We start from the raw sequence: 18,528 nt of genomic DNA on the forward strand, positions 1-18,528 counted from the left end.
GCAATGAATATAATGGGACCCATGTAGTGATTTAGACTTAATTCAATATTTACCCTTTCTCAGTTCAGGTATCTCCAGGACTCCTTTTCATCTTTAGTCTGAATCACATATGATGTTCTTTGCTCTCAAGCCCTTCACAGATATTTATTTACTGTTAAGTTTGAAAATCCTGCTGGCTAAAAAATTATAAACTTGAGTTTTCCCAAGCAAGTAAAAAAGCAGTAACCTTGGAAATAAAGTATTGTCTCTGAAATATATATAACTATCATAAAGTCCATGCAGCTTGAATTCTACAGGAAAAATGGAGTCACCCACTGCAACTCAAACATACAAAGTGAAGCACTAGGATTCTAAGAAAGCAGAGCTGCATTCACATCTGATAACGCAAAAAGAAAATTAAAAAGTTGCAAACCTGACGGTAAGGGGTTATAGAATAAAATTTCAAAGCAGGGCTACCCACTCTAGAAAGACACCTGGCCCTGAGGGTTTTACTGTATAATAGCTCAGTGGTATCATCATGGCACCAGTATTTCAAGAAAGTACACATAGCAAAAACTCAACCTTTGTCGAGTTAATAAAGAATTTGGTAGGGAGGGAAAAGTATAATCTTGTTTAAAATTCAGATATAGCAAAACAAAAGCAAGAGATTATGAAGCATTTCTGAAGTGCCCAAGCACTGCTGGCCTCAATAAATTTATCATCTAGGACTGCAAACGATCAAAGGTGGTGTTAAACATGTAACAGTCCAAGTGTGCAAGGGATACAGAAATAGTACAGGCAAAATAATGAGATGGAAGGTTCCAGGTTTCCAGAATACATATCACATTGGGAAGGTTTTAAAGAAACAGCAGAACGTTGCTTGGAGGCATGTGGAAGGCAAGAAGGAACAGAATGAGGTGTCTGATCTTGAAGGGGCTTGGGGCCTCACGTCAGGCAAGGATTCCAGTGAACAAAAAGGAGATAGAGAGGAATTATCTCTGAAAATCCCTTAAATCTCTGGCGTCAAACAAGCAATGCCAGTTTTCCTTTTTAAGTGCTGATGGAGGCAATAAGTCCTTCAGGTGAAAACTACGTATGTGGTTGTAGATTGGCAGAGAGACCCAAACATTTCTCCTTTTTTTCCTTTTCAGCACATATCGTTGAATCTTCATGAATCAAAGTGACTCAGATGTATATATAAATGCACAGTAGAGCCTTGAGGAGCTAACCCCCCTTTCCAACTGACCAGACTACCCAGTCATCATTTCCTTCCCTCAGAAAACATGGCTGTGGGCTGTGGCTCACCGTGAAGTGACCACCTCTCTCGGGTACCCTGGCCCTCCCCAACACCAGTTCACTCATCTACTTCCTGAGTGGATGCATTGGTTAGGCCTGTTGCAGCAAAACACCACAATGAAGTGGCTTAAACCACAGAAATGTTTTGTTTCACAGTTCTTGGGGCTGGAAGTCCAAGATCAAGGAGCGAATAAGGGCATGCTGCTTCTGAAGGCTCTAAGGAAGGGTCTGTTCTAGGTCTCTCCTAGATTTTAGTGGTTTCTTGACTTGTGGCATCATCCCTCTGGTATTCACATGACACCCTCCCTGTGTCTATATCTGTCTATAAGTTTCCCCTCCTAAGGACACTAGTCATATAAGTTTAGGGGCCTCATCTTAACTACTGGCATGTGCAGAAACCCTATCTCCAAATGAGGTCACATTCTGAGGTGTCAGGGGTTAGGACTTCAACATGTCACTTCGGGGCGGGGAAAACAATCCAACCCATAACACACAGTTTGCTCCCAAGCTTCTTTCTTTTTATATGTATAATAAGTTCAACGTATAATTAAATTTCATACAAACTGAGGAAATATGCACATAAAAAGAATGAGCATAGAAAACTAAATGTTCTACAAAGATTTAATAAAGACCAGTCAATTGGATGAAATTATGTGTGAGTAAACTGTAAAAGTTTAGGAAGAAAAAGCAAACTAAAAATATACAACTCCGAACTCTAAGTGTTTTCTTTGAATTCATGGAAATCAAAACAAAGAAACCAAAAATTATAGAGGACACATTTTGGCTGCTATTTATATCAGAAACACCAATCAGGAAACTCCAAACAATTAACTCATGATAAAAAAATTTTTTTTCGGTGTTGGCTCTACATCAAAAGGTTGGTGAATAAATGTTTCAAGTTCCTTATTTAAAAAACCTTTCTAGTTCAGGCAACACCCAAACAGGAACAGATATGGAAAGATGTCCATGAAACACTATTAAGTGAAAACTTGCAGTTACAGAATATGCAAGGCATTCCATTCTGTTCCTTAAGATTTTTGATATACCTGAGATCATGTTAGTAAAACTACTGAAAGGGCTGGACCCATTATGAATGAATGAATGAAACCAGTGATCATCAGTGCTGCTAACATCACAAAAAGAAAGTCAATCAGATAGTATCTGTATCCTGGTGTGAACGTACAATAGTATCTATAAATTGCTTTTGTGCCCAAAATGAACTTGTATCTGATCTTTATGAATACTGGCTTACAGGAAATGAAGAGGACAGAGAAACATGGTAAGAACACCAATGGAAATGGAACCAGTCAAGTTCAGCCTATAAGAAATAGTAAAGGAAAAGTAACTAGGTTCTTCAGCAAACAAACTGCAAGAAAGAAAAAGACATGGAGGAGCATTCTATAAACTAAAAAGAGACAGAAGGAGGGGCACCTGGGTGTCTCAGTCAGTTAAGCAGCTAACTCTTGATTTCACCTCAGGTCATGACCTCACCGTTCGTGAGTTCAAGTTCTGCATTGGGCTCTGTGGTCACAATGCAGAACTTGCTTTGCATCCTCTGTCTCTCTCTCTGCCCCTCTCCAACTCATGTGCTCTCTCTCAAAAATAAATAAATAAGGAAATAATTTTAAAAAGAAGATTTGATTGTTATATCATCTTGGAAAACTGTTTATTGGTGAGATAGAATAGTATAATAGCAAGAACGAATATTTACAACTACGTGCAACAATCTGGGAGAATCTTACAAATAAAATGTTGAGCAGAAGAAGCCAGAAACCAAAGTGGGTGTACTGTGTTCCATCAGGCATAACTAATATATACTATTGACAGGCATGGGAGGGGTTACCCCTGGGATGAGTCAGAGGACAACGAACAGGAAACAAGTCAGGGTTCTCCTGGGATGCTGTTCTTTTCTTTGATATGGGTGCTGGTTACACAGATGCATGCAGTTTGTGAAAAAGCCATCACGGTGTATATTTAGGGGCATTTTTCCATATGCATATTATGGTTCAACGCAAAAATATTTTCAAAAAATTTTTAAATTAAAAGAAAGATTTTGATTTGCTAGATATGGGGTGGGACCTAAATATCAGCGTTTCTAATAGGCTTCCAAGTGATGTGGCTGCTCTTGCTCCAAATGCCACACCTAGGGTAGCACTGAGCTAGGCCACTAGTGTCCAAGTGTAGCTGAGAATTTCCAAGAACAGGATCAGTGGACAATGCTTCCTCCCCATGGCCTTTTTCCTGTAGCTTAGGTCAGGGCAACAGGTTTACTGTGCGATGCCCGCCCTTCACTGTCTGCAGATCCCCATGCAGATGTCTTGGCATCTCCCCAGGCTCATGGCCTGACCATCTCCCAGGCAAGCAGGGCTCTAGCCTCATATCCAGGCCACATCCTATGAGCTCCTGTCTCAACCTGCATCACTCAGGCTTCTGCTTTATGCACCTGGGATGTTATCCTCTGCTTCCTAACCCCTTCCATATATTCACAGCTCAGTTCAAATGCTACTTCCTCCATGAATCTTTTCGTTGGCCCCAACGTGACTAATTCTTCCTCTGAACAGCCAGGAGCCCACTCTTGAAACTTGACAATGATCGAGGACAAGCTTGCCCTGCTTATTAGCAGATCGAGGTCTCCTCGCTCAATGTTAGCCTTTTGAGAACAGAGAAACCCTGGTCTATGCCATCTCTGCCAAACAGCACCAGGCCTGGCATCCAGTTGGAACTCACTACCCGTTTGCAGGATTAAAATGTGAGCACTTGTAATCAAACAGTCAGGTTTGGATCCGGTTCCATTTTTCAGAAATGTGACCTCGGCCACATTACTTGATTATCGCTGAGCCGTTGGAGAGAACTAAAGAAGTCTGTCATGGGTGTGCATGTTGAAAGGTGGCCTTCAAAAAGACATGTCCAAGTCTTGACCCCAGGAATCTGTGAAAGTGACCTTATGTGGAAGAAGCGTCTTTGCCAACCTAATTAAGTTAAGGATTTTGAAATGATATCATCCTGGATATAGGATGAGCGCTAATGCCAATGACAGGTGTCCTTATAAGAGAAGAGCAGAGGGAGACAGTGACACAGAAGGGGGCCGTGTGAAGACAGGCAGAGACTGGAACCCCTAGAGCCACCAGAAGCCAAAAGAGCAAGAAGGATTCTCCCCTAGAGCCTTCAGACACAGTGTGGTCCTGCCAGTACCTTGACTTTGGACTTCTGGCCCTCGGAAGTATGAGAGAATAAACTTCTATTGTTTTAAGCCTCCAAGTTTGTGATAATTTGTTATGGCAGCTCTAGGAAACCAACACAGTTGGAGATCAAATAAATACTTGTTCTTTTGCTCATGTGATCACCCTAAATCTGACACTAACTTAAAAGCTTTTAACGAGTATGAGTTTTATACATTCCTATTTTATTTGATGCACACCGAGCACTTAGTGTGTATTAGATCCTGTTCTAATTGCTTCACAAACATTATTTATTTAAATATTATGATGCCCCCCAAAGCACCATGATTATTATCTCCATTTTACAGAGAGAAGACTAAGGAACAGAGCGGTTCAGTAACTTGCCCAAGGCTACAGAGCTAGTAAACAATGGAGCCAGGATTCAAACCCAGGCAGTGGCTCCAGGATGTGAGTTCTTCACCATGGCTCAAGTGTTGGGCTCATTTCCCGATCTAGATCCCCATCAAGCAGAGGATACACGGCAGGCCTCCCGGACCGATCATCTCTCCTGCTAACGTCTCATCCTGCTCTTCAGTTCTGACCCAGCACTGCCTTCCCAGTGCAGGCGCCCTTTACAGCTGCTTCTCCAAGTGCAAATTTTAGGACGTCTCTTCCACTCAACGCCTGTGGACAAGTGGTATTTAATACTGCACCGGCTTCATCCAGCAGCTGCTGGGGTGGCCTCTCTTTATTTACATTCATATTGAAGCTCTCATTTTCTGCGTGTGTTGGAAGGCTTCCTAAACGGATGTCATCACTAGAGGCCAGAAGAGGAGGAAGCTTTTCTTCTTGTGTCTTTTGTGGGACCGGCACACATTTCCCAGAAAAGCATGGCCTGCCTCTGCTGTTTACATGCATAAAGTCAGGAGCATGTCCCAGCAGAACTTTGTAGACAAGGTTATAGGAATATAGTCAAAAAAACCAGATGTTCTGTTTAGCTGCAAGAGCTGTTCTATGAAGCAGAAGATGTGTAGAATGGATTAGAGTCACGCCCATAAAAGTTTATGGACGTGTCATGTGTCACCTCCCACCCAAACCCTGCCCCACACTTAACAGGTCACTGGGGACATGTAAATACAATCTGTACAGCAGAACTACTCCACAGAGGTGATATGGTGCAGCACGGGGGAGACAAGTCATGAGCCCTGGGTCAAATCCTGGGTTGACCGCTTAGCCCTCAATGTATATGAACTTGGAACCATCCCCCAAGTCTCCTGAGTTTCTGATCAACAAATACAGGCAGTGAGTATGAATGAGCCTGGACAATAAAGCCAGCCTACCTGGATTCCAGTCCTACTTTGCCACTGACTAGTTGTGTGATGCTGGACAAGTCAGTTACTCTCTGGACCTCAGCTTCCTTTTCTGTAAAATGAGAATAATAGTACCTAGCTCACAGAGTTATTGAGTTGTTCAAATCCCGGAAAATAGGTGCATCATAGCTGTTGGCTCTTATAAAAGTTAGAATGGGGGCGCCTGGGTGTCTCAGTCGGTTGAGCGTCCGACTTCGGCTCAGGTCATGATCTCACGGTTTGTGGGTTTGAGCCCCCATCAGGCTCTGTGCTGACAGCCAGCTCAGAGCCTAGAGCCTGTTTCAGATTCTGTGTCTCCCTCTCTCTCTGACCCTCCCTTGCTCACGCTGTCTCTCTCTCTCTCTGTCTCAGAAATAAATTTTAAAAAACATTAAAAAAAAAGTTAGAATGGAAAGCGATGACACGTGTAGACCGTCCAGCATACTGAGCGACACCAGGAAGGAAGGATCACTAGATGTTAGTTCTTTCCCTCAATGACCTTTTTTTATGGCCAGGCCCGTTGCCAATATGAGTCATGTGATTTAAAGAAGACAATGCTGGTTTTGTCTAAATTAAGTAAGAACACAGAGGTGTTGAATGTAATACAACATCCTGATTCTCAGTGGACATTGGCCAAGACACACCTAATGGGCCATCCACCCAGTCATCCTCTTTCCTGGGAAGCATCTCCTTACCCGTGATGCCACGAGGACATTGGTGGCTCACAGCACCAGGCCCACGAGCTGTGATGCCGGCCATTGTTATTCAGTGGGTCCATGGTTGGTGACTGGCTCAGGCAGGACTGGAATTGGGGCTTGGGACTTAAAGAGAAGACAACTCCCAATCGTCTTGCAGGAAGTTGGCCTGAAATCTGTGAGGCTGGCACCCTGGTTCTCTGCCATAGGTAGGGCAAGAACGGAGACACCCAGAGGCGGAGGTGTGAAGTGGCTGCGTGCAGAGAGGAGCCAAGGCGGGAGGCGAAGAGGCCCCAGGTGAGGCTTCTTCCCCGGTGGCTGGGTGCCACAACGTAACCTGGAGTCCTGGTGATAAACTCTTTTTTGACTCCCTCAACTAACAGGTTTCTGCAATGGAGGGAACTCCCGTTTACTGGAACAACCCGCCCAGATCTCGGATGCACTCTTCCCTCCTCCCATGCCTCCTGCTCACCCAGCTTCAACTGGGCACCCACCAAATCCCAGGCTCAAAGCAGATTGGCACAGAATGCTGTAGAAACAGGTCAACCAGCCTAAAGTCTCATTTAAAAATACACCAAAACAGAGCAGAGAATAATTTTAGAGACTTCTATAAAAATAAAAGCAGAGGATGTGGGGTTTTTTCCTACTTTTTCCAATAGAATAGCTCTGATTTGGGTCACGAGTTATGCCAAATTCATCACAGACATATGAAATTGAAAAGCCACTGTTCAGCATCCACACCAGAAGATCTTCTGCAACACACTTGTTCAATGTGCAAAATTACCATTTTTCATAGTGACCCACAGACATTGTTAAAGCACTGTGGTAAAGTGAAAGGGAAATAAACTACTCATATGGTAGGCTGTGGAGTAGAGGAGAAATAACTACTCCTGGTTTCTCAATCTGCCATAGGCTGGTTGTGTACCTTGAACATATCATCTCCTTCTGACTTAAGCTTTCCAATCTCTAAAGGGGTGGGGGCATATTAATTAGAAATGGGACCACCATTTACCACCATCATCTACCTCCAAATGAGCTAACACCTAGTGAAGTATGTCTTATAGCAGATATTGGGGACCGCAGGGAAGAACCAAGAACCAAAAATGGATGTCAGTGCTTTTGTGGAGGAGTAAAGACCACTCAGTAGGCTAGCACTGCATCCAAGCTTGGCCTTCTAGATAGACTGCATTCTGCTACTGCAGGGCTGACGGACGCGGGTGTAGACACGTGAGGTGGTGCGTACCGCTGACAGACGCTGTGTGAGACACAGCCCATTGAACTTCAAAAGTAATGGAACTGATTCTCCAAGGAGAAAATTCCTGATGGAGCAGCAGCAAGGACATTTTAACGATCCCTCCTGGAGACATCTTTTCCCGCGTCCCTTTTCGACACCAATCTTGGCATTAAATTTGGTCAATTCTTCCTCTCAAATAATATTAATAGCAGCTACACTGATTGAGAATTTTTATCTGTGCCTTCCAGCCACGGTTTTAAACATAAGCTTTATATACAGCCTCACAGATAAAAGCTACAAAGTGAGGTATGAGTATAGTCATATTACATCTATGCCAACAGAGGTTCTGAACATTAACTTGGTCAAGATCGCTCGGTAGGTAATGGCCAGGGCTAGGATTTAATCCAAAGTCCTTTGAAATGAAATCCATGAAATGGATCCTGCCTCTGTTTCCCCCATTACCTTTGCCTTGTACTAAGTTAGTCCATTAGTACCTCCCTCTGGACCACTGCAGAACCTTCTATCTCCTTATTACCTCTCCAACCAGCCGCTATGAGATTCTTTTCCCAACACTCAGTTGCTCTTCCACTCTGGCTCACAGCCCCCAGCGGGTGTACCACAGAAAGCAGGGGCTAGCAATAAATGCTTGCTGACTGAGTGAAACCTTTGCTCATGCTGCTTTCGCGTCTCTTCTGGCTACAAAACTACCGAGTTTGACAGAGTCCTCCAGCTCTGGCTCTTCGACCTTAGCAGACTTATTCCACGAATACCCACCTCATGGGTCCACCATGAACCACTATGTCCTCCACTCCCTGGGCACGCTATTCCCTGTTCCTAGAACACCCTTCCCTCAATTCACCCCGGTCATCCTGCCATCGACTCCCTTTCTATGTTGAATGAATGGACAAGTGACTCCTCCGCAATGTAAGCCATCACTCTCTTAGTGAGTCTAAGCCCAGGACTCAGAATCCACCTTGAAGCTTCAGACCAGTGCAGGTATTTATGAAGTACCCACACCAGGTTCTTGGGCACATTCTGCCGTGGTGTATAGTAGTTACCTGTCTTCCTGGTCTGCCCGGGAAGTTAAGTAGGCCTTTGTCTCAAGCCCCAGCTAAATAAGATCTTTCCACCTTGTATTTATAAGGCTACAACATAGGCTTCGCTTTAGACAGTTACAAATTGCAAAATGTGGTATGCTGTTTTGCTCGGACACGGGATGTAAAATGGAAAACTCCCCAGTCCAATGGCATGAAAAAAGGCAGCCCAGGCTGGAGGGTCCTCACTTTCTCTCCCACTCCTGCACTGGCCGCCGACTCTGCATCTAAATCACTCTACTCTTGGGGGCCTGGGTGGCTCAGTTGGTTAAGCGTCCAACCTTGACTCAGATCATGATCTCAAGGTTTGCGAATTCAAGCCCTACGTCGGGCTCTGTGCTGACAGCTCAGAGCTTGGAGCCTGCTTCAGGTTCTGTGTCTCCCTCTCTCTCTGCCCCTCCCCTGCTCGTGCTCTCTATATCTCTCGAAAATAAATAAACATTAAAAAAATTTTTTTTTAAATCACTCTACTCTTCCAAATGAAAGAGTATATCTAGGTGATAATTTCTTCTGCAAGGATGTTACTTTGTAGAGGATCTGTCCTGAAGTCATCTGTTTTGGTTAATGCTTTACGTCGGGTAAGCTACTAAACAGGATTCCATTTCTCTCTATCTCTCCTCTCTCTCATTGTTGTTGTCTTGTATCTTCAATTATGAAGACATCTGCTTATGATCTGGTGCTCATGCAATGCACTGGTCCCGGCAGGACAAAATGTGTCTTGTATTTGTGCTTTATGTGACAAAGTTCCTAAAGAGCACTTTGAGACCACTATGAAATCTAGTAACTAGATGAAAAAAATTAAATAATGGGGTGGTGGGGAAAAAACCAACATCCCATAATGTCACCTGTGAAATTCAATATAATATTCTTTAAGCAACCTAATGAGTTGGGGTTTTTTTGTTTGTTTTGTTTTGTTTTGTTTTGTTTTTTAAAGGGGCACTGCTGGTCTGCTCTGATCTCCTGTTGAGACTTTTGGGAATGTCTTCTTCCAAAGTAATAAGTATTGATGAAGGTCAAGGGACAAGCAAGGCTAACACCCTCAGATTACAGCAGGATTTAATTCTTCAGACGCCTCCTTCTAGACTAATAATGATGCTGGAATTCAAAATCTTAGAATGCAGTAGAAGTAAATGCCTTTTGAACTGATCGCTTGAATGAAGACTTTAAAAAATATGGTTTTCTCTTATAAACTAAGTGTGAGGAAGCCTTCCTATGAAATCTAGAGGAAGCAAAATAAAGCAACATATGGAAAGAGATTATAGGATTAACTAATTACATTATATGCCTTAATAACACATGGATGCTTCACAATCTTTTTGAAGATGTCATTATAAATTCAAATGAAACAAATGAATTTTATTCCTTTTGCATAAAAAACAAAGAAGCTAAGATTAAAAACACTAGTAGGTGTTAGTTTATTCAATAATATTTACACTAACTTTACAAATAAATGAAAAGCTATCTACTAAGAATAGTGAATTTGTATCCAACATTAATAAATAAACGGTTTATTTTCTACTTCTGTCTTTTGGGTTTCCAGATTTAGTCTCTTAAGCAGGGACATAAATAATAAGTAGTATTTGTTCAGGATTCTCTTCAATGACAACAGGGTCCAGAGTGATTTGTTTTATTGAATTAAAACTTAGACTAACAAAAAATTAAGAACTACACTTCAAACCATTTTAGTAGCTTAATTTAAGACAAATGCGAAACAATTTATTTTTTTATTTAAAAAGTGTTTAATGTTTGTATTTATCTTTAAGGGGGGAAGAGAGAGAGAGAGAGCACTGAGTGGGGGGTTAGGGGGAAGAGTGAGAGAGAGAGAGAGAGAGAGACAGAGAGAGAGACAGAGAATCCAAAGCAGGCTCCAGGCTGTGAGCTATCAGTGCACAGCGCAACGCAGGGCTGGCAATTGTGAACAGTGAGATCATGACCTGAGCTAAAGTCGGACGCTTAACTGACTGAGCCACCCAGGTGCCCCAATGCAGAACAGTTTCAATATAAATGTGTCTTAATGAAAATCTATCAACTGCCCATAATACAAACAAGTGTTAAAGTTCACTAAATACATTCTCTTTCTCTCTTTCCTGCTCTCCACCTCTCCGTCTCTTACACACACACACACACACACACACACACACACACACAATCCTCTTATAAACAGCTGACCAGCTAAGGAAGATGATAATGATTACTACAAATTTTACCATCTGTATATTATGGTAATCAATAATATTGTTCAAATCTTCTTAGTTAAAAAACAAGCCTAGAAGAGATCTAATATTAAGTCAATAAATATTTAGACTTCCAAACCCTAATAGCACATACCTCCCACAGATCATTTAAATTTTCATAATCTCCTTGCTGAAAACACATACCCGTGGATTTCTAAGTACAGAGAGTAGGGCAAACACAGCGATCCTCCCCAAGAGTCAGGCACCACGCCATCAAGGTTCCAACAAGGGGCCATCCCTCCCTTCCTCACACTTCAAGTCTTGGAACTGCCGTAAACAGTTACTCAGGTAAACACACTGGGTCAGGCCTGCCTTTGTTGGAAGCAGTTTGAAATTGCACTTTGTGGTGGGTGGAGGAGAGGTCAATTTGTAAGTGCTGGTCTAGCCACCAGAGTTAATTATTAACTTATTTGATGTCAAAGAATTTGCATTTTTACCCTCATTTTTACCTTTGGTTTGCACTTGAGAGTAAGTCATTCATTGCTCTAACCAGGGGGGAATAAAAAGAGGGAGGGAAGAAAGATCAAGAATTGGAAAACCAGGGCGCCTGGGTGGCTCAGTCGGTTAAGCGTCCGACCTGAGCTCAGGTCATGATCTCCGGATTCTGGTTAGTGGGTTCGAGCCCCGTGCAGGGCTCTGTGCTGACAGCTCAGAGCCTGGAGCCTGCTTCAGATTCTGTGTCTCCCTCTCTCTCTGACCCTCCCCTGCTCACGCTGTCTGTCTGTCTGTCTCTCTCTCTCTCTTTCTCAGAAATAAATAAAAAAACATTTAAAAAATTAAAAAAAAAGAACTGGAAAACCAACTTAGCAACATACTTTGATTTCATTTCTTATAATCACATTCCTGGCAGTCTATTAACCTGGTGCAAGTTTTCTTCACTTCTGTCTCAAAACTTTCAGCTCCTGTGCAGTCCAATCACTTTGAATCGCATGCATTAAATTGCAGTGTATAAGACATATTTACTGTGTCGTTATTAACGAACAATATCATGTGTGCGCACGGCAGCGTGTCTGGGGACACGCAATGGGCACTCACCTTCGGGGAAATCGTTGGGCTGCACCACGCGCAGGAAGACGTGCACGATTTGAAAGAGACCGCCGATGGGCCCAGCTTTGTAGGAGTCTTTGGTCTCATAGTTCTCGGCAGGCAATTCAAATTCCAAGACCTCAGTCCCCTTTGTGGATGACCTTGACCCCACGGAGAGGGTATTCCCGCAGAGCTCCAGCAGCAGCAGCAGGAAGCCGAGCAGCAGGGCCATCGCTAGCAAGGTCCCCCACGCATGAGGTAGAGCTGGTGGCCTCCTGTCGCAGAGGTTCTGGAAACCTTGGGTGAGCAGGGAGCCCGCGTTCCTATTCCTCTGCGGGAAGGGTGCGGGAGCCCGGCGTGTGCGGAGTCCTTCTTTTCCCGGCCGGGCCGGCATGCAGTGAACCGCCACGTCCAAGGGCCTGCTGCGGGTGTGTTCGGCTCCGTGGCTCAAGGCACCATCCCTGGTGGGAGACAAGGGCAGCAGTGACGCGGCATGCGGCCTGCCCGCCCCAGGAGCCTCCCTGCAAAGCTTGAGAGCCAGCCCTCCGCCTAATCCGCTGCGTGGGAGGCAAACGCCGAGCTTGCTTAGCGCCGCCGGGCAAGCAAGCGGGAAGGTCCCTCCCCAGGCGCCAGACGCAGAACGCAGACCTTTAAGGGTTCAGGAAACACCTTATGGTGTAGAGAAGGCTTAGGAACTTAAGCACTGAACTACGTTCTGGACAATGTTCTACATGCTGTGCTGCCTGGACCCCATTTACAGATCAGGAAAGAACCACAGAGAGGACTTCCCAGGGGCTTGCCCAAGGTCACGGCTGTTCTAATGGGGGGCCACAGTTCAAAACTGGTACTTTGTCCAAGCTCTCAGCAAGACACCAGGACACCCTTCCGACAGGGCCCTCTGTCTCATGTTCCCCGCAGGGGCCCAGAGACCTCCTGTCATAGACGGTTTTTCTCCAAGCTGGTGTTGCCGTCCTACGTCTGGGGATTTATCTTATCTGCCTTTTATTCTACTTGTTTGCTCACTGACCTTGTTTCAGGCATCCCCTCTCCGCCTCACCCTCAGCCCAAACTAGAAGGCCTCACGGACAGGATCCAAACTTTCTCAGGCTGCGTAACACTGGAATCTATCTTTCTAACACATCCACCTGGGTAATCCTGATGGAAACCTCCACCCTCAAGTCACTACCTAGAAGTTATGGGTCCCAGTGATGAGAGACAGGGCACCCACCCCAAGAGCAGCCGAGAGAAATAAACAAGAAGGTTAGAAGCAGCTGCCAAGCCAGTGTCTGGTGAGGGCAAGAGACCTAGAAGCTCTCCAAAGTCGACCCTGTCCCTTTGTTTTTCTGTCCCCAACACTGAATGCAGGACAGGGCTCACAGTCAGGGCTCAGTACGTGCTGCAGGATAAAAAACTAAGTAGGTCAAAATGACGGCGTTGCTGGTGCCACTGCGAGGAACTAGGTGCACTGGGACAGAACCTACCAGAAGATCTGGGATGCTGTCCTGGGGTCAGGAACACCCTGATTGTATACCATTTCATACATGAGATACACACTCAGTAACTTTCAGAGTAAGGGCAGGGTGCTCCTGAAACACTGCGAGAGGGTGGAAGAGGGGTCCAGACAGTGACACGTTGAGCAAGGGGCCGGAGGGCCCGCTGCCTGCATTCCACCAAGTCGAAGAAAGCTCCAGACGAGACGTGGGATTTCAGGAGTTATCTGAGTGAAGATGTTAATTCGTATTTAATCCTCTGGATGTTGCCTCATCTTCTAAGTCCTGTCCCATTCCAGTTGCTTCTGCACAGAGCTCCCAACAGAATGACCCTGAACTCTCTCTCTCTATCTAATCAGGGGCTGCTCAGAGCCTCTCCGGCTCCCAGCGTCAACCGCATTAACCCCCTATGGGCTTCCGGAGACCACACTCTATCGCACCCACGGCTACCACCAGGACCCCAGTGACTTTCCACCATCCCTTCCAGGCCTGGCTGCTGCAGACACCCTGTCCTTGGCTCTACAAGCTGTAGCTTTCCCTGGTCCTGACCGGAAGTCACCAGGGTGCACACTCAAACCCGGGCCTGCTCTGTGCCATCTTCCCATCGTTTCCAGACAGGACAAATCGGGAAGAAACAAAGCAAGCTGGCCTCTGCAGGCCTCTCTGGGTGGGTCTCCGGGGCTGCTCCGGGCAGGAGAGAGAGGTGAGGGGAGACCGTGTGTGTTATTCAGGGTAGCCGCTGTCCTTCAGACCGTTGGGGGTGGGGGGGGGCCCAGGGATGTGCACACACACTAACACACCACACACACTGGCACATACCACACACATACACAAACACACCACCCCATAGTAGCACATACCACACGTACTAGCACATACCGCACAAACCATACACACATACACACACACACACCACACCAGCACATACTCTACATACACACAACACACATTCACGCACCAGCACATACCACACATACACACATCACACACACACCACACACACTAGTACGTAACACACATACACTAGCACACATCATACACACGAACACACACCACAGTACACACACTAGCACACACCACACACATCCACACATACCATAGATACACAAACCACACATACAAACACACCACATATATACCACACACTAACCTGCACCACACATGCATACACCACACATGCACATACCACACACACGAACACACTCCACACATACACAGAACTTACACACAGCACACACTGTCACACAAATACCATATACGTTACCCACAGCACACACACTCCCCACACGCCCATCTTATCTTGTTTGCTGCTAACGGACGGTCAGGGAGCACAGCAGCTGGAAGGATTAGAGGCTCAGCTGCTAAGAAAGGCAGACTTCCTGCGAGGCCCCCACGCAGCCTCGGCCAGGGCTGGAGAGCAGCGCCGCAGGAGAGAGACGGCAGGAGGCCCGAGGAAAAGCCTGGAAGAAACCGTTCCAGGCTTCCTCGTGAAAAAGCAGGGGAAGGCGAATCCCACAGGAAACGCAGCCCCACGCACTGCTGGAAGTGCCAAGCCAGCCAGCCAGGGCCTGCGGCTCCCGGTCCAGATTTCTTCACCCCTTGCTCCAAAGCGTCGTGCTGTCCCTCTCACTTGTGGGGTAAATGTGAAGAAAATATTAAAATCTCACTACTTAGGAAAACTAGATAATTAGTAAAAGTTGAGCTGAAAGACATCTCACCTGGGTCCTCACCTGTGAAGCTCACGGGGCAGCCAGAGCACCTCAGGGCAGCTCCTAACTGTCCCCCACACACTGAGGCCAGCTCTCCCGGCCCAAGATCAGCATTCCCATAAAATGGGGTATTTATTTAAAATGCTAATTATTGGACCTAATTTGGGGGGATGGGACCCATTAACGTGCACTTCTAACACTCTTCCTGGTGACTGATTCTCAACACAACTGAAGTTTGAGAACCAGCAGTGTTCCTGAGTGCTCCCTCGCCTGGGTAACTCATGCCACTTTGCAAAGACGCTGTCCCCAAATGCCCTTCTTATATTGCATTGAGCTGATCCATCCCAGCTGCTGTGTGGGGTCCCTGATTTACTCATCTCTGTACCCCCGAGTCAGGCACACAGTAGGCACTCAGTACGGATTGCTGAAATCCAATGGTGAGGGGTAGAGGGAGAACTGACAGGAAATGGTCATTTTTACCTATTTCAAAATTGTATCAAGTGTTTATTAGCAGTCCCGTAGCCTCTGGAAGGGAGGTGTCGGACTGTTTGTCGCTATTCCCACAATACAGGCAGCAGACTGTCTCCTTGCTGGGTTTACCCATGGCAGAGAACTGGTCTACCATCCTAGGGCCATGCCTTCTGCTGGGACCCTCAACTTTGCAAGCCTTGGAAACTGTTCCCTCGGGGGCTATCTCCTCACACAGGCACTAGACCAATCAAGAAGTTGATCTCACCGTTTTCCTGATTTATGGGGTGCAGATTCCTGGTGGCCACTCCAAATGCACTGAGTTCAAACTGGAAAGGGGGCCCAAGAATGTGAATTTTGAGCAAATATTTCACATGACTGTGACCTTGGAGCCCAGGGAATGGCACTTCCACAAACACTATTTGAAAAGCAACTGTGGTGACCATCCACCTTCCTTTCTCCTTCTTTTGATGGAGCTTCCTTCCAAAGGAGCTTTGTAGTGGGGATTGGTCACCTGGGATTTGGGGGAGGGATGAGACCAGCTCAACTTCTGAGCCCACCTTTGTGAGTCCTGTGGGCAACACCCCAGGGTTTCACGGTGAGGTCAGGCTGAGGTGCCCAAATTGTGCCCTGGGGGGTGCCTCAGACTCACCAAGCAGATGCTTACTGCTGGGTGTGTGTGGGGAGCCCAGACTGACGCGGGGGCAGTTTCTAATTCATTCTAGCAATGACGGCATAGCATCAGCGGCCATATCCAGAACCTTGCGGTGGCAGCTATGGCCACACACCAATCAGGGGTCCTGTTGTATGTCCCACATGAGCTCCTGAGCCCGGCTAGCCAGCCTCCTTGTCACTTCTCTAAGCTACCCAGTCCAAAGTCCCATTTCTGCTAAAATTACCCAGAGTGGGCTTCTATCACTTGTAACAAAGCATCCCGCCCCTTGACAAATCTGCAGTAGCTCTTGGTCCCCTGAAAAACTTTATCCCTTTATATTTGAAATGGTACCAATAAAATAATATTTGGTTTAAAGCCTTATTATTTACATACACTTGTCCGTTGATACACTTGTTTGCTTCACGGTGCTGGAATGCACAGAAATAGTCCAGTGCGGAAATCATAAGGAAGTTCATTTAAAAAAAATGAAATTTATGGGGCATATTAAGAAAGCAAAATGAAACTAAAGGCCGTTGCTGAAGTGATAAGAGGCCTTACTTGAGACAAGGCAGGAGCCTCTATTCCCACTCATTAACCCTGTGATGTGAGTTACTTACATTCTCTGTGCTTTCCTTCGCTGTCTGTAAAGTGGGGTGTTGAATAGTGTTGGAGGGTTAGACCCGGAACGGGTCCAGCCCCAGGCACACAGCTGCTATCAATAAAGGGTCCCTACTGCCATTGCCCGGGGTCAATCCCCCACACTCCACCGTGACCTTGGGCTCGCCCTGATGGACAGGACAGCTCTGAGGAAACTCACAAAAGAGTGAGAAGGGCTTTGAGCCACAAAAACGGCTCAGTTTCATAAGGTTCAACCGAACATACAAAAGCAGATGTTTGAGTCTCCAGAGGGGCGCGTTCAAGGACCCCAGTCATTCACCTGCGTGTCTTCACAAAGGTCAGCCGCTGCCCACAGGCAGCCTGGAAAACCTCTCCGGATCCGGGAGTCCGGGCGGGAGAAGGGTCGGCCGGCGCCTGGGGCCACACGCCTGGGGCTGCAGGCTGGACCTGTTGCTGCAGGAAGCCTGGGGCGCCGGCTGGCCCGTCTCGCTCTCCACCCACCGCCAGGCCGGACCCCCTCCCGCCCTCTCCCCCTCCGCGGCAGGAGGCTGTCCCGGGCTGCGGGACACAAAAGAACGGGCTGCAGGGCAGGCGCGGGAAGCGAGGAGACTCGAGGAATCCGCCGCCGCTTGGGGGAGGGGGTTGCCGGAGTAACTTGGCTTTGGGAGCGCTTCCGCGCGGGTTCCCCGCCGCCGCCGCGGGAAGGCTGCGTCGGGGTCGTCGGGGAGGAAGGGGCCCGGAGCGGTGTGCCACCCCATCGGATCCCCTCCCTCTCGGCGCGGGCTTTCGGGGAAACTGACCTCGGGCCACCACCTCGCTTGCACCGCGAAGCTCTCTCCTCTGTCCGTGTTTCTCTTTGTTGTCCCAGCCGGCGCCGTACTGGCGAGGTGCGCCCGGAGCCCGGAGCCCCCAGCTCTCCACCCCGCAAACGCCGGAGGTGCCCAAGCTGTGCACCCAAGGAGGCAGGGGGCTCTCCCGTGGACGAGGGAAGCGGCCTCCCATTGCTCCCCTAGGGTCCCCCTCCCGCTATGGTCCATTGCACCGCGTACTCCATTTGGAAGACCAGAGGGAGGTGACCCCTTTCCATCCCCAGCAAGGAAGGCTCGGCGCCCCGCGACCTCCGGGCCACCCCCAGCCCTCCACGCGCTGCAGAACAGTTCCCCAAACCCCTGGCGAGCCTCCCCTCGGTCCTCCGCCCTCTCCGAGAGCGAACCCACGGCCTCGGGGGTCCCGGTCCCGCTGGCGTGTGCCCTGCAACCCGGTGAGCCACAGCCGCCGGCTCCCTTCCGGTGGATGGAAAGAAGACCCACCAAGCAGCTACTCGGCAGCCGGCAAAGTTTGCGCGCGTCCACCCTCTGTCCGGAACTCCCGCTGGCCCCGCACCCGAGCCCCCTGGCGTCCAGGCTGCTCTCGGGGAGCTCCTACTACCTGCCGCGGGGCCGACGGGAGGAGAGGGGCGCAGGGCGAGCCCCTCCTTGCAGGATTTCCTGTCCCCGGCTTTCTGGAAGGGGGTGGTGCGCTCG

At 47.4% G+C, this 18,528-nt stretch overlaps 1 protein-coding gene across 1 annotated transcript in view; it reads right to left on the reverse strand.

Moving 5' to 3' along the window:
* PROM1 (prominin 1) overlaps positions 1 to 13,696 on the reverse strand; it is a 107,925-nt gene extending 94,229 nt beyond the window's left edge. The window contains exons 1-2 of the mRNA XM_077750469.1: positions 13,547 to 13,696; positions 12,075 to 12,526 (exon numbers count right to left, since the gene is read on the reverse strand). Of these exons, the coding sequence (XP_077606595.1) occupies positions 12,075 to 12,526; positions 13,547 to 13,608 (514 nt within the window). The 5' untranslated portion in view covers positions 13,609 to 13,696. The remainder of the gene's footprint in view (positions 1 to 12,074; positions 12,527 to 13,546) is intronic.
* Positions 13,697 to 18,528: the final 4,832 nt, after the last annotated feature.

Source organism: Crocuta crocuta, unplaced genomic scaffold (genome assembly GCF_008692635.1).
Source record: "Crocuta crocuta isolate KB4526 unplaced genomic scaffold, BGI_CrCroc_1.0 scaffold179, whole genome shotgun sequence".
In the NCBI taxonomy this organism is placed as follows: Eukaryota; Metazoa; Chordata; class Mammalia; order Carnivora; family Hyaenidae; genus Crocuta; species Crocuta crocuta.